General features: G+C 43.7%; 1 protein-coding gene across 1 annotated transcript in view; it reads right to left on the reverse strand.

Moving 5' to 3' along the window:
• Positions 1 to 13,387, reverse strand: part of CDH17 (cadherin 17) — a 405,204-nt gene that overhangs the window by 359,264 nt on the left and 32,553 nt on the right. The window contains exon 2 of the mRNA XM_086965999.1: positions 7,774 to 7,846. Within this exon, the coding sequence (XP_086822125.1) occupies positions 7,774 to 7,824 (51 nt within the window). The 5' untranslated portion in view covers positions 7,825 to 7,846. The remainder of the gene's footprint in view (positions 1 to 7,773; positions 7,847 to 13,387) is intronic.

Below are 13,387 nucleotides of genomic sequence, written 5' to 3' on the forward strand. Positions count from 1 at the left end.
ATTCACGGGAAGAGAACACATCATGGCATGGCTGGCAGACAGGAAAATAGGCATAGCATGGGGGGAACCTGACACATCATAGTATGGCTCTGAGATGGGAGAACAAACTTACCCCTACCTTGGGGGTAGCTTTTAGTGAAAGGTGGACCAGCTGCTTGTAGCAGGTGATCCGTATTTTACTTTGTAACCTGACCTGCAATTTAAAATCGAACATAGACCCCTCTTCAGGTGGCTGTCTTGGGGGGTAGGAACTCATTTCCCTCTTTAACTGGGCACCCTTGCAGGGTTCAATAACAGCATGCCACTTCTGTGTGGCCACAGTCGGTTCACCTACTGGCAGCTCCTTTACCTCTGTGCCCTCATCTGTAATTTGACACAGGCATAGAAGCAGTGGAATAGCATGGTGGGGGTGGGAGGGCGTTCAGCCCCGGGCGGCGCAGGTTTTGGGGGGCCAGATCCCCCCACGCTCTTACCTGTGGCCATCAAGTGGCGGAAAGCAGGGACCGTCACCGCCAACCCCCCCTCTCGCCTGTCGTGGGCAGCAAACGCCCAACCGCTACAGGCGGCATAAGGTCTAGCTAGGCCACTGCACAGAAGCAAAATATTCCGCATTTGCATGCGCAACATTCACATGCAAATAAGGAAAAACACAAGCTGTATTACAGAAGGAACTATGCAAATGTCTGTGGCTCCTTCTGCAATATAAAGTGACTCGGGTGCAAAAAGCAAGAGTTTATTCCTATATCACCCCAGGGCTCTTAGTATAATACAGTCCCTGAGGAGGAGATTGTAGTCCTTCCATGCTCAGGGGAGAATCAATTTGTTGACTGTGAATGTAATTAAGAAAATGTGTTGGATATCGATAGGGGTTGAAGATGGTTCCCGCCTAAGAAATCTCTGAATGTTGATTTCACCACATGGGCAACAGTTATGCCATTAAGCACTTCCAAAATAATATCTCAGTATATTTGAAGAGTATGGCAGCTAACAAATGTAAACAAGATCAGCCGCTACTTGTGAACACTGAGGGATATCTGGCTATCCAGTATATCCAGCCATTAGAGCTTAGATGTGTATAACAAAATTTGGAAATAGTTTGTTAGACCTACATCCTTTACAGGCTTCAGCCAGACACAGGCAAAGATATGTCAATTATACATTGGGGGCCAGATGTAGCAAAATCAGAAATACCGACTCTTAATTACCGAATTTTACCGATTCGGTAATTAAGAGTAGGTCTTTCTAATGTAGGTACCAATTCGGTAAATTTTACCGAATCTGTAAAAATTGGTATTTACCGATTCGGTAAATACCGAATCGGTATTTCCTATTGAATCCTATGGGCCTTGAAACCCATAGGATTCAATATCAAATACCGATTCATACAGAATCGGTAAATATCGAATTTTGCAAGGGTGCAGGGGGTGTCACTTTGACACCCTCTGGCACCCCTGTTTTAGGCTTGTGTGCCATGTGGCACACATACATGCCCCATGTATGTGTGCCACATGGCACAGGTGTACATGCACAGATGTGCATGTACACCTGAATCGGTATTTTACCATGCAATTGTATTGCATGGTAAAATACCGATTTTCAAAGCCCTGTGTCAATGTTAAAATTGGCACCTACATACCAAACATGCATTTTCGGTAATTTTACTGACCGGTATATTTACCTATTCGGTAAAATATACAGAATCGGTAATTTTACCGATTCTGTAATTTTACAGAATCGGTAAAATTACAGATTCGGTAAAATTACCGAAAATGCATGTTTTTTATCCCCCTACATCTTCATGGCCATTTACCGGTCGATAAGGGCTGATTTCGGCCGTTACCGGGCGGTAAAAGGCCAAAATCTCCCACCTACATCTGGTTCTGCCACCTGTCCTTATTCGGTCGTCTATTTTTCAGTAGGCATCTCATAACTGCTACAAACTGGTCACTTGTAACCATAACTGTACTTGGCTGAGTGGGTTTTTTAGCTGAATTTCTGACGTTTTTTAAAACATACTTTACAGTGTTTAGCAAAGCCCACCATACCATCAGTGTTTTTTCAGTAATTTGTTTCATTGTATACCAAATTCAAGAGTTCCCTTGGACAACTCTCTATGGGAGGCCAACCCCTGCAGCACTAGGCCCAACGCCCTACACTCAAACTGGCGTGAGCAGCAAACTCTCGCCGCATATGGAATTTGGATCACCAACTTTCCCTGTGCAGAACCTGTACTGCCTCTGATGGGCAAACCCGACCTCAGTTGGCCAAGTCCCACAGCACACGTTTTATTCCTTTGTGCAGTAGGGGTCAGCTGCAGCGCCTGCGTTCAAGCCATTGTGGACGGTCAATTCCTGCTGCACATGGCTTTCGTCCAGACCCTGCTCCCATCCCACCACAGGAAGCCAACTCCAGCTACACACAGCAATTGTCGGTGTGCAGCAGGGTTTGACTACTGGCCCTGAACCCATCTCGCTGTGAACGACCAATCACCACTGCGCATTGCCAGAGCAACAGAGTTGGGGGTGTTAGTGGGGAGTGTACTATGGTAATCCTAGTCTACTCCTACATCTGATGCTAAAATCCAGTTTGAGCAGGCACTTAACTCTCAACAAACCAACAACATGGGGTAAGTAATGGTTTGTGAATACACAATTGTTTAGCTTTTTGAGTATTCTGAATATAGAAATTTGATGCAAATTTAAAGAAGCAACTTAACCCATTTCTTAATGAGGTGAATATTTTCCCTAAAGAGGAATATTTTCACATTTCCCCCAAATGTATCTTCTTAATCTCACTCTGGACATGTATTTGTGATTATTGTACATGTTAGAAGCACATTTACAAGTGTTTTGAGGACGTGAATCTACCTGCAAGGAAATGTTGGTTGGTTGATTGCTTTATTTTGATATGCATATATCATAAAAGCATTACAAAGAATTAAAACAGCGTGTCGAAAAATGTGACTGTACATTAAAAATAAAAGGAATAAAAACACAGTTGATCAGAATAAATTAGCTAAGACAGAATTAAATTGATATGGACAGTCTTTTTAGTCGAATCAACCAAGCCCATTTTAAAAACTTGGAAACGGCACAGACAATGGGAGGGGCTGTAAGGAAATGTGACTAGCAGACCTGCCAGCATGAAAAGAAAATATGCCGCTTAAGACAGGGGTGTGGTTAGGAGGGGCGGGGGGGGGGTGTTTATGGCAAGAACTCAATGGGAGGTCCTTCTGCCTCTGTCCCCTGCCTCCATCAACTTCCTCCCCTCTCCCAAAAGCTCCCAAACTAAAAGTCTGGTGATGTTGCTGCCCATGTCCTTTGGTGTTTTCACACCTCTTGAAGGACATCAGCTGTTCACAGCCTTAAAAGATGAGCTGGAAATCCACTCTGTGCAGTGTTTCCCAGCTCGTCTTCCCTGCCCCCATGTGATATTGACTGTGTGAAGGGAGCTGACATCATGTGACGCACTGTGGCATCATGTGAGTTGGTAGGCCTCGAATAGCCAAAACCTTACGAGTTTGTTGGTATTTACTCACTTTTAAAGGTTGGCCCTGGTAATTTGGGGGGTTACAAAACTCCAACGAATTGTTGCCCTGAATGATGACTGCCACCCACTTATGGAAATATAATCACACAGACGTCTCTCTGTGAGTATACTTTTGTAAGTGGGAAACCGACTTCTGTGAATTACAAAAAGTAATTTTGCATGAATAAAAAAGGCTATATAGGCCTGCGCTTCAAACTTGAGTGCGTGCCTAGCTTTGTGAATGTTCCTCTTAGAGACAACAGGTGAGTCCTATTTCCTGTTTTCCATCCACTGCCCTTTGTTCTTTCTTCCCCATGATTCATCTAGGCCACGCCCTTTACAACTCCTCACACTCACTTCGATCACCGACAAGAAGCCATGACCAAGCCTGTTCATGGCGGCCAACCTCTGGTTCACCTCAGTTTATGATGCCTCGCCTGCACTGAAGACACACATCAATCTTCTAGTCTATGCTACAGGGTTCAAAGTTTGATCCTCTTATCAAAGCTTCTCATCTCCCTCCTTCCAGTTTAATACTGCTCCTGTGAGTCGCTCCATTGAGCAATGTATTTGCTTTCCATGAGTCACCCTCTGCACACAGATAAGCGATAACCTGCTTCTCCCTTGCAGAAACTCACCTTGCCAGCTGCTGACTGCCAAACTATCTGATTGGAACAGGCCAACAAGTTGAAATAATTGGCATTTATTTAGGATTTTATTATAAATAAAGTGGACAGTGATTCATTGATACAATTGCCTATGCATTTAATTGTATCTGGCTGTGATCTCAGAACCTAATGGCTGCAGTTAGTCAGTTACATTCGACTGTAAAGGTGTGGTGGTTATTAGTTTGGTTTGGCAGCATTTGAATTGGTAGTTATGAAAACACAGCTGCCTTTCCATCGTGGAGCCCTGTTGCGGCCTGCGTTAAAGAGGGGTGCCCGTAAGCAGGTGAGGGTGCCAGTAAGGAGGGTGGTGGTGCCATGTTGAGGCTGACCGAGGAAGCCAGTCTTAGCTTTAGCCTTGCTACAGGAAGCAAAGGCACCCCCACCAACATCAGAACTGTTCTCACCTACACTCCCCCAGTTCAGAAAGAAGCTGCAGATTCAACCCTTCGGTGAACAGTATCTGCCCACACCATTGGCATATGCACACATTACCTGTCACTTTGTAAATGTGCTGCACCAATATCATACATACCTACAAACTTGCATAGGTAGAGGATGTGACATAGAGATAAGAGATGAGAGAACATTTTCTGATTTCTTAGCAAAAGCTAAATCCAGGAGAGTATCCGCATGTGGTACTCATACATCACTCTACTTAAATGTATGGAATTGTGTGCATGTATGGCAGGGAACAGGCATGTGCATACGCATGTTTATGCTTCACCTCATCTTGGAGTGCAAGAACGAGGAGGTTTATTACTCTGGGTTGGGATTTGATTATCTGTCTGTTTGACTGTGGAGTATCTCTGAGTTGGTCAGAGTTGCATGAAAACAAACATTACAGGCACCCAACCCTCCAAAAGCCCTGCAGATGACTGAGGGGAGTAGGGCACTGGGAGTGGCCTTTGGCCAGTCCCGGCACTCAACCTCATGTGGACCACAATCCTCCCATGGACCTCACACCCCACATTTGTGGCTGCAAAGCTTTACCCAATGAAGCTTGCAAGGTCCCGTGGTGCCATGCAGGGGAGCTTGTGGGGCAGCGCCCACAGTACTTCGATACATCACAACCCGGCTGCGCTGGATAGGAGTAACACAGTATCTTCGGTACAATAAATCTTTTTTTAATGCTGCAGGTGGATCCCTCTAGGGTCTATCCACAAGTGTCAAGAGATCAGGGTATTACTACACTGTCCCCATATTCTTTTTATCTTTTTGTGGGACAGAGGACAGAGTCCCCGAGTCCTAAAATGGCTGCTGCAACATCTTTGTTGATGTTGTTGCAGCCAATCAGATCTTATCTGTAGATCTGTTGGATTCACGGATCCTTCAAGTCTGTATATATACATACATTTTTAAATCTTCATTTCTCAAAAAGTACTGAACGGAATGACATCAAATCACCAAAAAGCACATATTCTGGCTAAAGATCTATCCTTGCATGAGAAAAACATGTTTTGGAACCCCCTTTTTCTCTCCCCCTGCTTGACAGATCACCTTGAAACTTTCCAGGAAAAAGCTAAGGTGGCTGAGATGTTTTTGGAAAGTTTTGTGAAGATTTGTCAAACTTCACCAAAGTTATGAGCAAACCAGAAATTCTGTTTCCTATGGAAGCTTGGTCCTAACTATAACCACCCAGTGGTAACCATAGGGAATCTTGTGGACTCTGGAGTAGTTAAAACGAAACTCCTTTATATGGGACACTCTACAACAACACCAACACTGAATCTGATCACTTCAAATGTCTGTTTCTCTGTCAGAGTTTTGAAGCATAGGATTAGCACAGTGCCAGCCACACCGAGCAAGATAGTGACCAAGTATTTAGCCATTTTTACAGAAAAGTCTTTAACCCCTTCGCTGCGGCGGCTATTCCGCCGCAGCGCTAAAGGGGCGGTGCGGCCGCATGCTGGTGACAGAACCGCTCCGTCACCAGCCGCGGTTGAGCTGTGCTGGTGACGGAGCGGTTCCGTCATGACCCGCCCCGCTCATTAGAACGCCCGCGCAGGCGCAAAATCAGCGCCGCAAAGGCGCGGCGGCTGGGCCATGACGGAACCGCTCCGTCATCAGCACAGCCCAACTGTAGCTGATGACGGAGCGGTTCCGTCATCAGCAGGGGAGGGGTTAATCATCAGATTAGCAAGTGCCATTCACACAAAGATGAAAAATGATAAAATCCTTTTGGCACTCAAAGGCACAGTATGACTTTGGATTGGTAAAATATCATCCAAGCCAACCTGAAATGAATAAAAGCAACCCCTGACACAGGTTTTGCTATAGTTAGGGATAACAGTACCCTTTCAAGATAGAAATCATCTGATTGCCAGCCACCACATCAAGAAAGGTGTGCAGCAGCCCTCTTAGGACCCAGGAACTTGGGGAGGGGGGGGGGGGGGGGGGTTTGGAGCCGCGCCTGACCTAAGCAGTGCACGGGGTGAGGTTAGCCTTATGTATTGTAATAAAATATTACTTTACATAAAAAAGACATAGAAATCCACTGCAAACAACAATTGTTAACGAGTTGCTATCGTTAAGTGAATATGTGAGTTAAAACATACCGTTTTAAATTTTTTAAAAAGCCACTGAAATGCCTTCAGTTATAGGTATCTCAAGTGTGTGGATTGTGTGTATTATCTGGTACGGCTGTGCGACCTTACCGTGTCATACACTCACTAAAACTGTCCTGAATCCATTCAGGTGCCTTTATAAAACATTTAGCTCAACTTGTGCTAGCTTTTGCTTTGAGCAGCAAGGCTTAAACAGTCTAAATGGCAAAGTTGAGCTACCAGTTTTAAAACTGCTAGTCCAGGCTGCAGTTGCAAGCTGGGAGCCATTTTGTACTTTGTGTCACACTGTGTGGCGCAATCAATGCTGCAGGCCTTTGTTGGCAGTCCAACTTACATGCCATGGGTACCCTTGACACCATACACTAAGGCATCCGCGCTCGGCGGTAGGAGTTCCTGCAGGGCGGTGACATGGGGAGGGGGAGGGGCAGTGTGAAGGGTAGTAATGTATGGATTACGGAGTTTGACAGGTAAGTAAACATATAAATAAATAAAACAAATTTCGTTGCGCGCACTGCATCACCAAATGCGATGCAGTGTGCGCAACTAAATTCATTCATTCATGAGGATATCCAGAAACCCTGGCTGGATTTTAGTATGTGGCAGCTTGATAGGCGCCCAGCCTTCTAAATAATGTGAAATGCTTTTTTAATTCTATTTCTTGAACAAAAAGTACATCATTAAATGAGAAGTTATGACACATATAACTAGCTCTTTCAATAAAATACATAATGTTGTTAATTTTATTTCTCAAACACTGTTTACTATGGATTGTGCAAAGTCAGCCATATTTAAAACAACTTGAACTTTCTAGCAAACATTTGCTCCCAAAGTATATATTAATTGAATGTGTATTTGGTAAGGAACAGATCAATACATATGTAAGTAAATTGCATGTTTATTAATATGTGACCCTTTAAAATCACTTGCTCATAAGATGCATCATTCAAATAAAGGCATCAGCGGGACTGGCACAGTTTTCTGCACAATAACATAAACAACGAAAATTGTCTTACCAGGAAACAAGAAAAGGAAATTAATATGCAAAGGGTGGGATGTTTTTGCATGTCGATGGGTTGGTGGCTCTTCCTAGGGGGAAAAACAAAGGGGTTAAAGTGTATATATGAGGAAGCAGTGTGAGATTCTCCATGTACCAAACCATCAGAAATATAGACCAAGAGAGTGTTTCATCTGTGTTTTATCAGATATGTGACCTACCGAATAAAATGCGATACAAAATGGCACATAAATATGTGCCATCACAATTGTGCCACTCTGTGCTTTGAGTTGTCTTTTCTTATACATAACATTACAACCACGACAATAAACTCTTTAGGCGATAGAGGGTGCTTGGAAAGATAAAATGTTAATGTACACACTATAAAGAAACTTTTTTTTATCTCATGACAAGGTGTTCTTGTCAATTGCTGTTTTCAATTGATAGAACGGTTGGGCTCGTGGAACCATCAAATTGTAAAATTCAGTAGGTCTTTCAGAATGTTTGACATATATGCAAGCAATCTCAATAAAATTCATCACATGCATTTTTTTCTCCTACAAATGGACTGTGGATATGCTAGGGACCTTACTCAAGGTTTCTGTTTGCTGGGTAAAGTCGGCAAGCCCTGCCCTAATAAACAAACATAGGCAAAGCCAATAGGTCTCACCTATGCAAGAGCTATTGGCTTTGCCAATGTCTCTTAGTCATGTTGTAGGGGAGCGTGGCGGCGCAGCATGGCTAAAAGTAAAGTTATTTTAGAAGCGCTACGACGCAGCCAGTGCCCCATCATATTGCTTTTTGTTTTCGGAAGGACAGACAAGCAAGGATGGTGAAGGGTGAGGGGTACAGGCAAGCAATGATGACAGGGCGAAGAGGTAGTGAGGGAGACAGCCACACAGAGAAGGGGTATGTGGGAAGGGGGCTTCCTCACGAAGAAGGGGTTAAGCCATATGGAGAAGGGGTAAGTGGGAGGGAAAACAGCAAAACAAAGAGAGGATGGTTGGGAGGGGAAGAAGTAATATGGAGAAGGGGTGGATGAAGCACCTCTGGCCTGGGGGTGAGAGGAGAAAAATAAATAGTACCTCAATCACAGTGCAAGCAGCAGACGGATACTAATCAAGAGGAAGCAATCTGTGCTTGCTCCATCCTCAACATCAAGAAAAGGAAATGATGCCCTGGCACACTCTGGCCAATGAGGAGGCAGCAAATGAACCTAACGAATGGTACGCAATGGGAGTGCTCTAGGCCATATACTGTAAACAATACGCCCCACAGTGGCAGCACATGCACTGTCGGCAGACGAGACCTAAAAACCAGATGGCCTTTCAAATGACTGTGATGAGCTCCGTTTCACCCACTCATGTATGTTACGTAATGACTTTTGTTAAACCACTACACCATGTGATGATCTGTGACCAGGAAGCATCTCTGACAATAAGTGTTGTGTATAATGCTACTTTTCAGCACCATAGGACAGACAGTTGCATTTTTGCATTCATTTTCTGTGCTTTGGAGCAGTGGTGTAGCTAGAGCTTTTGCCGCCAGGGCGATCTCTGAGTTTTCTGCCCAGTGACAGTAAGAGCGGGGTGGAGGTGACAGACGGCGAAGAGAAAGAATAAAAGAAAAGAAAAAGTAACTTACGCTTAAAAAAATAGGTTAGCAATTACTTTTGCATTTTGTCTGAAGGTTTTCATATGAGCAAGCATGTCTGCAGATATATATTTTTTTACAGAGTTTTATATAGCACAAACTTGACCCGAATCGGGTATCAGAGCGCTTTACATAGCAACAGTTGCTTTACATGAGGACACATTCATTTTTGTTAGGCACGGGGAGATTAAGTGATTTGCCCAGAATCACAGGATGTTCAGTGTCAATGCCGAGACTCGAACCCAGTTCTCCAGATTCGTGGTCGACCGCCCTAGCCGTAAGGAAACTCCTCTACCCCTATATATCTGTTCATGCAAAAATTTGATTTTACCCGCGAGTACTCCTATAAACCCGTCAGTGTCACAGATTTCCAGGAGTGCTCTTACAAAGGTCTGTGATTTCCTGACAGTTGTAAATCTGCACCCATGACTGGCTCTCTGCCTGTGATTGCCAACTTAGAATTGTGCCCTTTTTGAGGAGGATGCTTTCTAGTTTTTGTTAATACCATATCTGCACTATTTTTTAAGGGCGTTCTACTGCCAATTATAATTAAGGCTCCCAGTTTTCCGTTTTTACTGATTTTTACAGATAAATGCAGACAGAAAACATTGATTTTCTTGTCTGTATTTAGTTTTAAATGTGTCTGAAAACGGAAATTGGGTTGTTTTTTGAGTAATTCTAAATACTGACTGCCATGCCAACAGATCTATGGATTGATGGATAAAGGGGTTTATAAAAGGAATTTTAGTGAAGAGGCTTTAGCGTTTGTAGATATGCACAAGGTTGATACTGAAATTTGAATATTTTCATTTAAGTGCACTGGTTTATCTTCTGCGGGTGTTCACAGCACTGAAACCTGGCAGACATTCAAGCATGAGTGCAAATGTATTGGTTAAATGAATGTGGAAATATGCTAATTTCAACTAAATTTTTTTCACAAATTCCAAAATAATTATGGATAAATACGCATAAAATTAGCAAAAAATAAATATGGATAAATACAGACCGAAATGGCGAAAAAATAAATACCATAAAACAGGGAGCCCTAATTATAATAGACCGAAAGTCTGGGCACAGAAAGGAGGAGGGAAGAGAAGAGAACAAACTAGTCTTTAAATGGCAAATGTGCATTAGTTCCATTAGTTGATAGGCCTAGAAGGAATATCTTTCTTGTACTCCTTTCTCAACGAATGTTTTAGCACTGCTTTCCTATGTATTTGGGCTTGGCCACTGTTTTTCTGAGCTCGTATCATCAACACCAAAAAACGATAGTGATGAGCGTGGGGTTAGAACTTCCGCCACTAATGGCTCTGGACCTGCCTTCATGAGCACAGGTTGTTTGAAGTGTCTCTAATATTTGAATTAACCTATTGGAGGATTGTGATTGGCAGAGGGGTTTGTGATCAGCACCTCAGCTGCTCAGGCAGTGCAGGGGAGTAGGCTGTAGATACAGTACATGAACCACACCTGGAATCCGCCAATTGTGCTCTGAAGGAGAGATGGCTGCCTGCAGTACTTGGCAAGTGCTCAAGTCAGACATCTGCTCGAGGCATCATGTTTAAGTGGCAGCTATCTGACCTAGGAGGATTTTCCTCACATTGATCAGTGGAATCTAAACCCCACGTGCCTGAGATGAGCAGTTGGCTGATCTTGTGAAGTAGCATATTGCTATGGGTTTTTGGAGGGATTTGCACCTGATACATCACTGGTGTCAGGAGGTGGAGTTAGTGCAAGAGTTTTCTATGCTCACATGTTGTTGTACGTGCTTGAGGGTTTTTAAGTAGGTTACTACACCTGACCCTGGTATTGCAGGTACAAGTGATCCATTCCCCCCCCCTCTGATATTATGCTAACATGCCTTCACATGTCTTCATCTCCTGGCCCAAGATCTCAAAGATGTCTCCAGTCATACTTAGCTCATTATCCTGTACTTTTTTCGTAGGAATCCCTCCTCTCTGAAACAGGCAGTTACAGCAAAGCACATCAGGTATTTGACATTCACATTCTGCAACCCTTCATTCTTTAGCAATAATATCCCTAAGCCATCTGCTGAATGCCTTATTTACTGCAAACGTAACCTGCTTGTACCTTCAGATAGCAGACTGTGTCTGTATGGGGTAATTACCCCTGCTGTGCAGTCAACGCCACATTGGTGCCCTATATATAGAAAATTGGTAGCTGTGCAGCTGTGACCAGAGCTAGCTTTTGACATGGGCGAGCTGGGTCCAGAGTGCCAATTTTCAGAGGGGTGCACATAGCAGCCTGCATTAAAGTCCTGCTTACAGCAGCGTCCCTCCTTCTTGCCTCCAATGATTCAGCTCAGTTCAGTTCATTAAACTTTAGTCGATGCTGTTAAAATCAAAAAAGTGTACTTCTCATTCAGCAGCAATAAATCATAAAAAGTACAAATCTTTGATCAGCAGCAATAAATCATGATAGCATACATCCGATAAAAGATATATATCAAATAAAAGTTAGATGAAAGACTTTACGATAATACATTAAAACGATTGGTAAAAAAATAGAGAAAAACATCCTGACAAGTGCTAGGTTCTAGAATCCTAGAGCTAAGTGACTTGCAAATAGGACTCCAGAGAGAAAACGAGAAACAAAAACAAAAAAACACAATTTTGGGGTCCCTAGCAACTGTAAGAAAAGATATACATGGTCTAATTTGTCTAAAATGTCCAGGAATCAAAAGGGGCCTGATCTACTTGTGGGAAGATTTGAAAATTTCGGATACATAAGTACAATATGCATGGTGTCACAAAACAAGATATTATCACAGCTACAAACAGGCAAATTAGATGATTTATGCCAGGCCCACTTTGGAAACAAAATCTGATGGAAGATATCCAGCCTCAAAAACGTTAAGGAGTGACTTTTCCTGTTTGGCATATTCAAAAGGAGATAAGGCTCTCTCCCACTTACGGATTTGACCAGGATATACTTGTGAATTGTCTGCTTTATTTAAACAGAATTCTCCCGTTCTACTATGGTCCTTTGGGAGAAGGCCTGTTTAACCCATGCATTCCAATGATTCAGACGAAACTGCGTTTGGTTCTTTTTACATGCGACAGGCGCTGTTTTACACCCCACTTCCTTTCCTCTCACTCCCCGCCCAACACACACGAACACCGCCACTCACACAACCAACAACTTGCCACTAGTGTAATCGAACTACGCGATGAGTGGTATCCGAATATTTGGAGGAGATGCCAAGAGGTTTGTGCTCAGAAACACAACATGGACCCCCCTGCTACCTTATTTTGTTCCCCAGCTGCAGCGAGGCCAACAAATGTATTTCCACCTATGGCGCTATCTCAGCAATGGCCGGCTCTGGCTGTGACACACGCTTCCTCCACACTGAATCACTTGAGCTGTGCCTCTATCTTTTAACCCTCAGGCACTGAGTGACTGCACAGGTCTATCAGTGCACTTTCAAAGATACCTCCTGGAAACTGGTGTCACTGTTGAACAGTAGTACATGTTGCATGAAGGCTGTCCAGCACATGCAGAGCTGATACGGCTAATCATGGTTATTTATAAAATATCCTATTGTATTTTGTTCTATATCATCCTGCATTGAAAGACATGAAGAGTGTTGGACACAAATGTCCAGACGGCCTGTTTTGTTGTCTGGCTGAGGGTGATGTTACAACACCCAGCACCCCTGGTGGAAGAAGACTTATTGAAGACTTGCCCAGTCGATGCACCTGACAGTCTAGATGGCGGCCATTGTACCAGCAGCACCGGGTGGATGCGGAATGCACGCCGGAAAAGCCTAGGCCAAGGATGGGCCCTTCCATTGGCTCTCAGATGGCGGAAGAGGATGGGCAGGCCCCATCTCGTGGCTTCTGTCACTCTTAAAGATCCACATAGCACGCTGGGCCAAGTTTTAGAATGGGGAACAGAAATGTAGCAGCCCCTCCCACAAAGGATTTTTCAACTAAGAGCTATTTACCTGTTGTCACAATGTA

Source organism: Lissotriton vulgaris, chromosome 4_1, assembly GCF_964263255.1.
Source record: "Lissotriton vulgaris chromosome 4_1, aLisVul1.2, whole genome shotgun sequence".
NCBI classification, from domain to species: Eukaryota; Metazoa; Chordata; class Amphibia; order Caudata; family Salamandridae; genus Lissotriton; species Lissotriton vulgaris.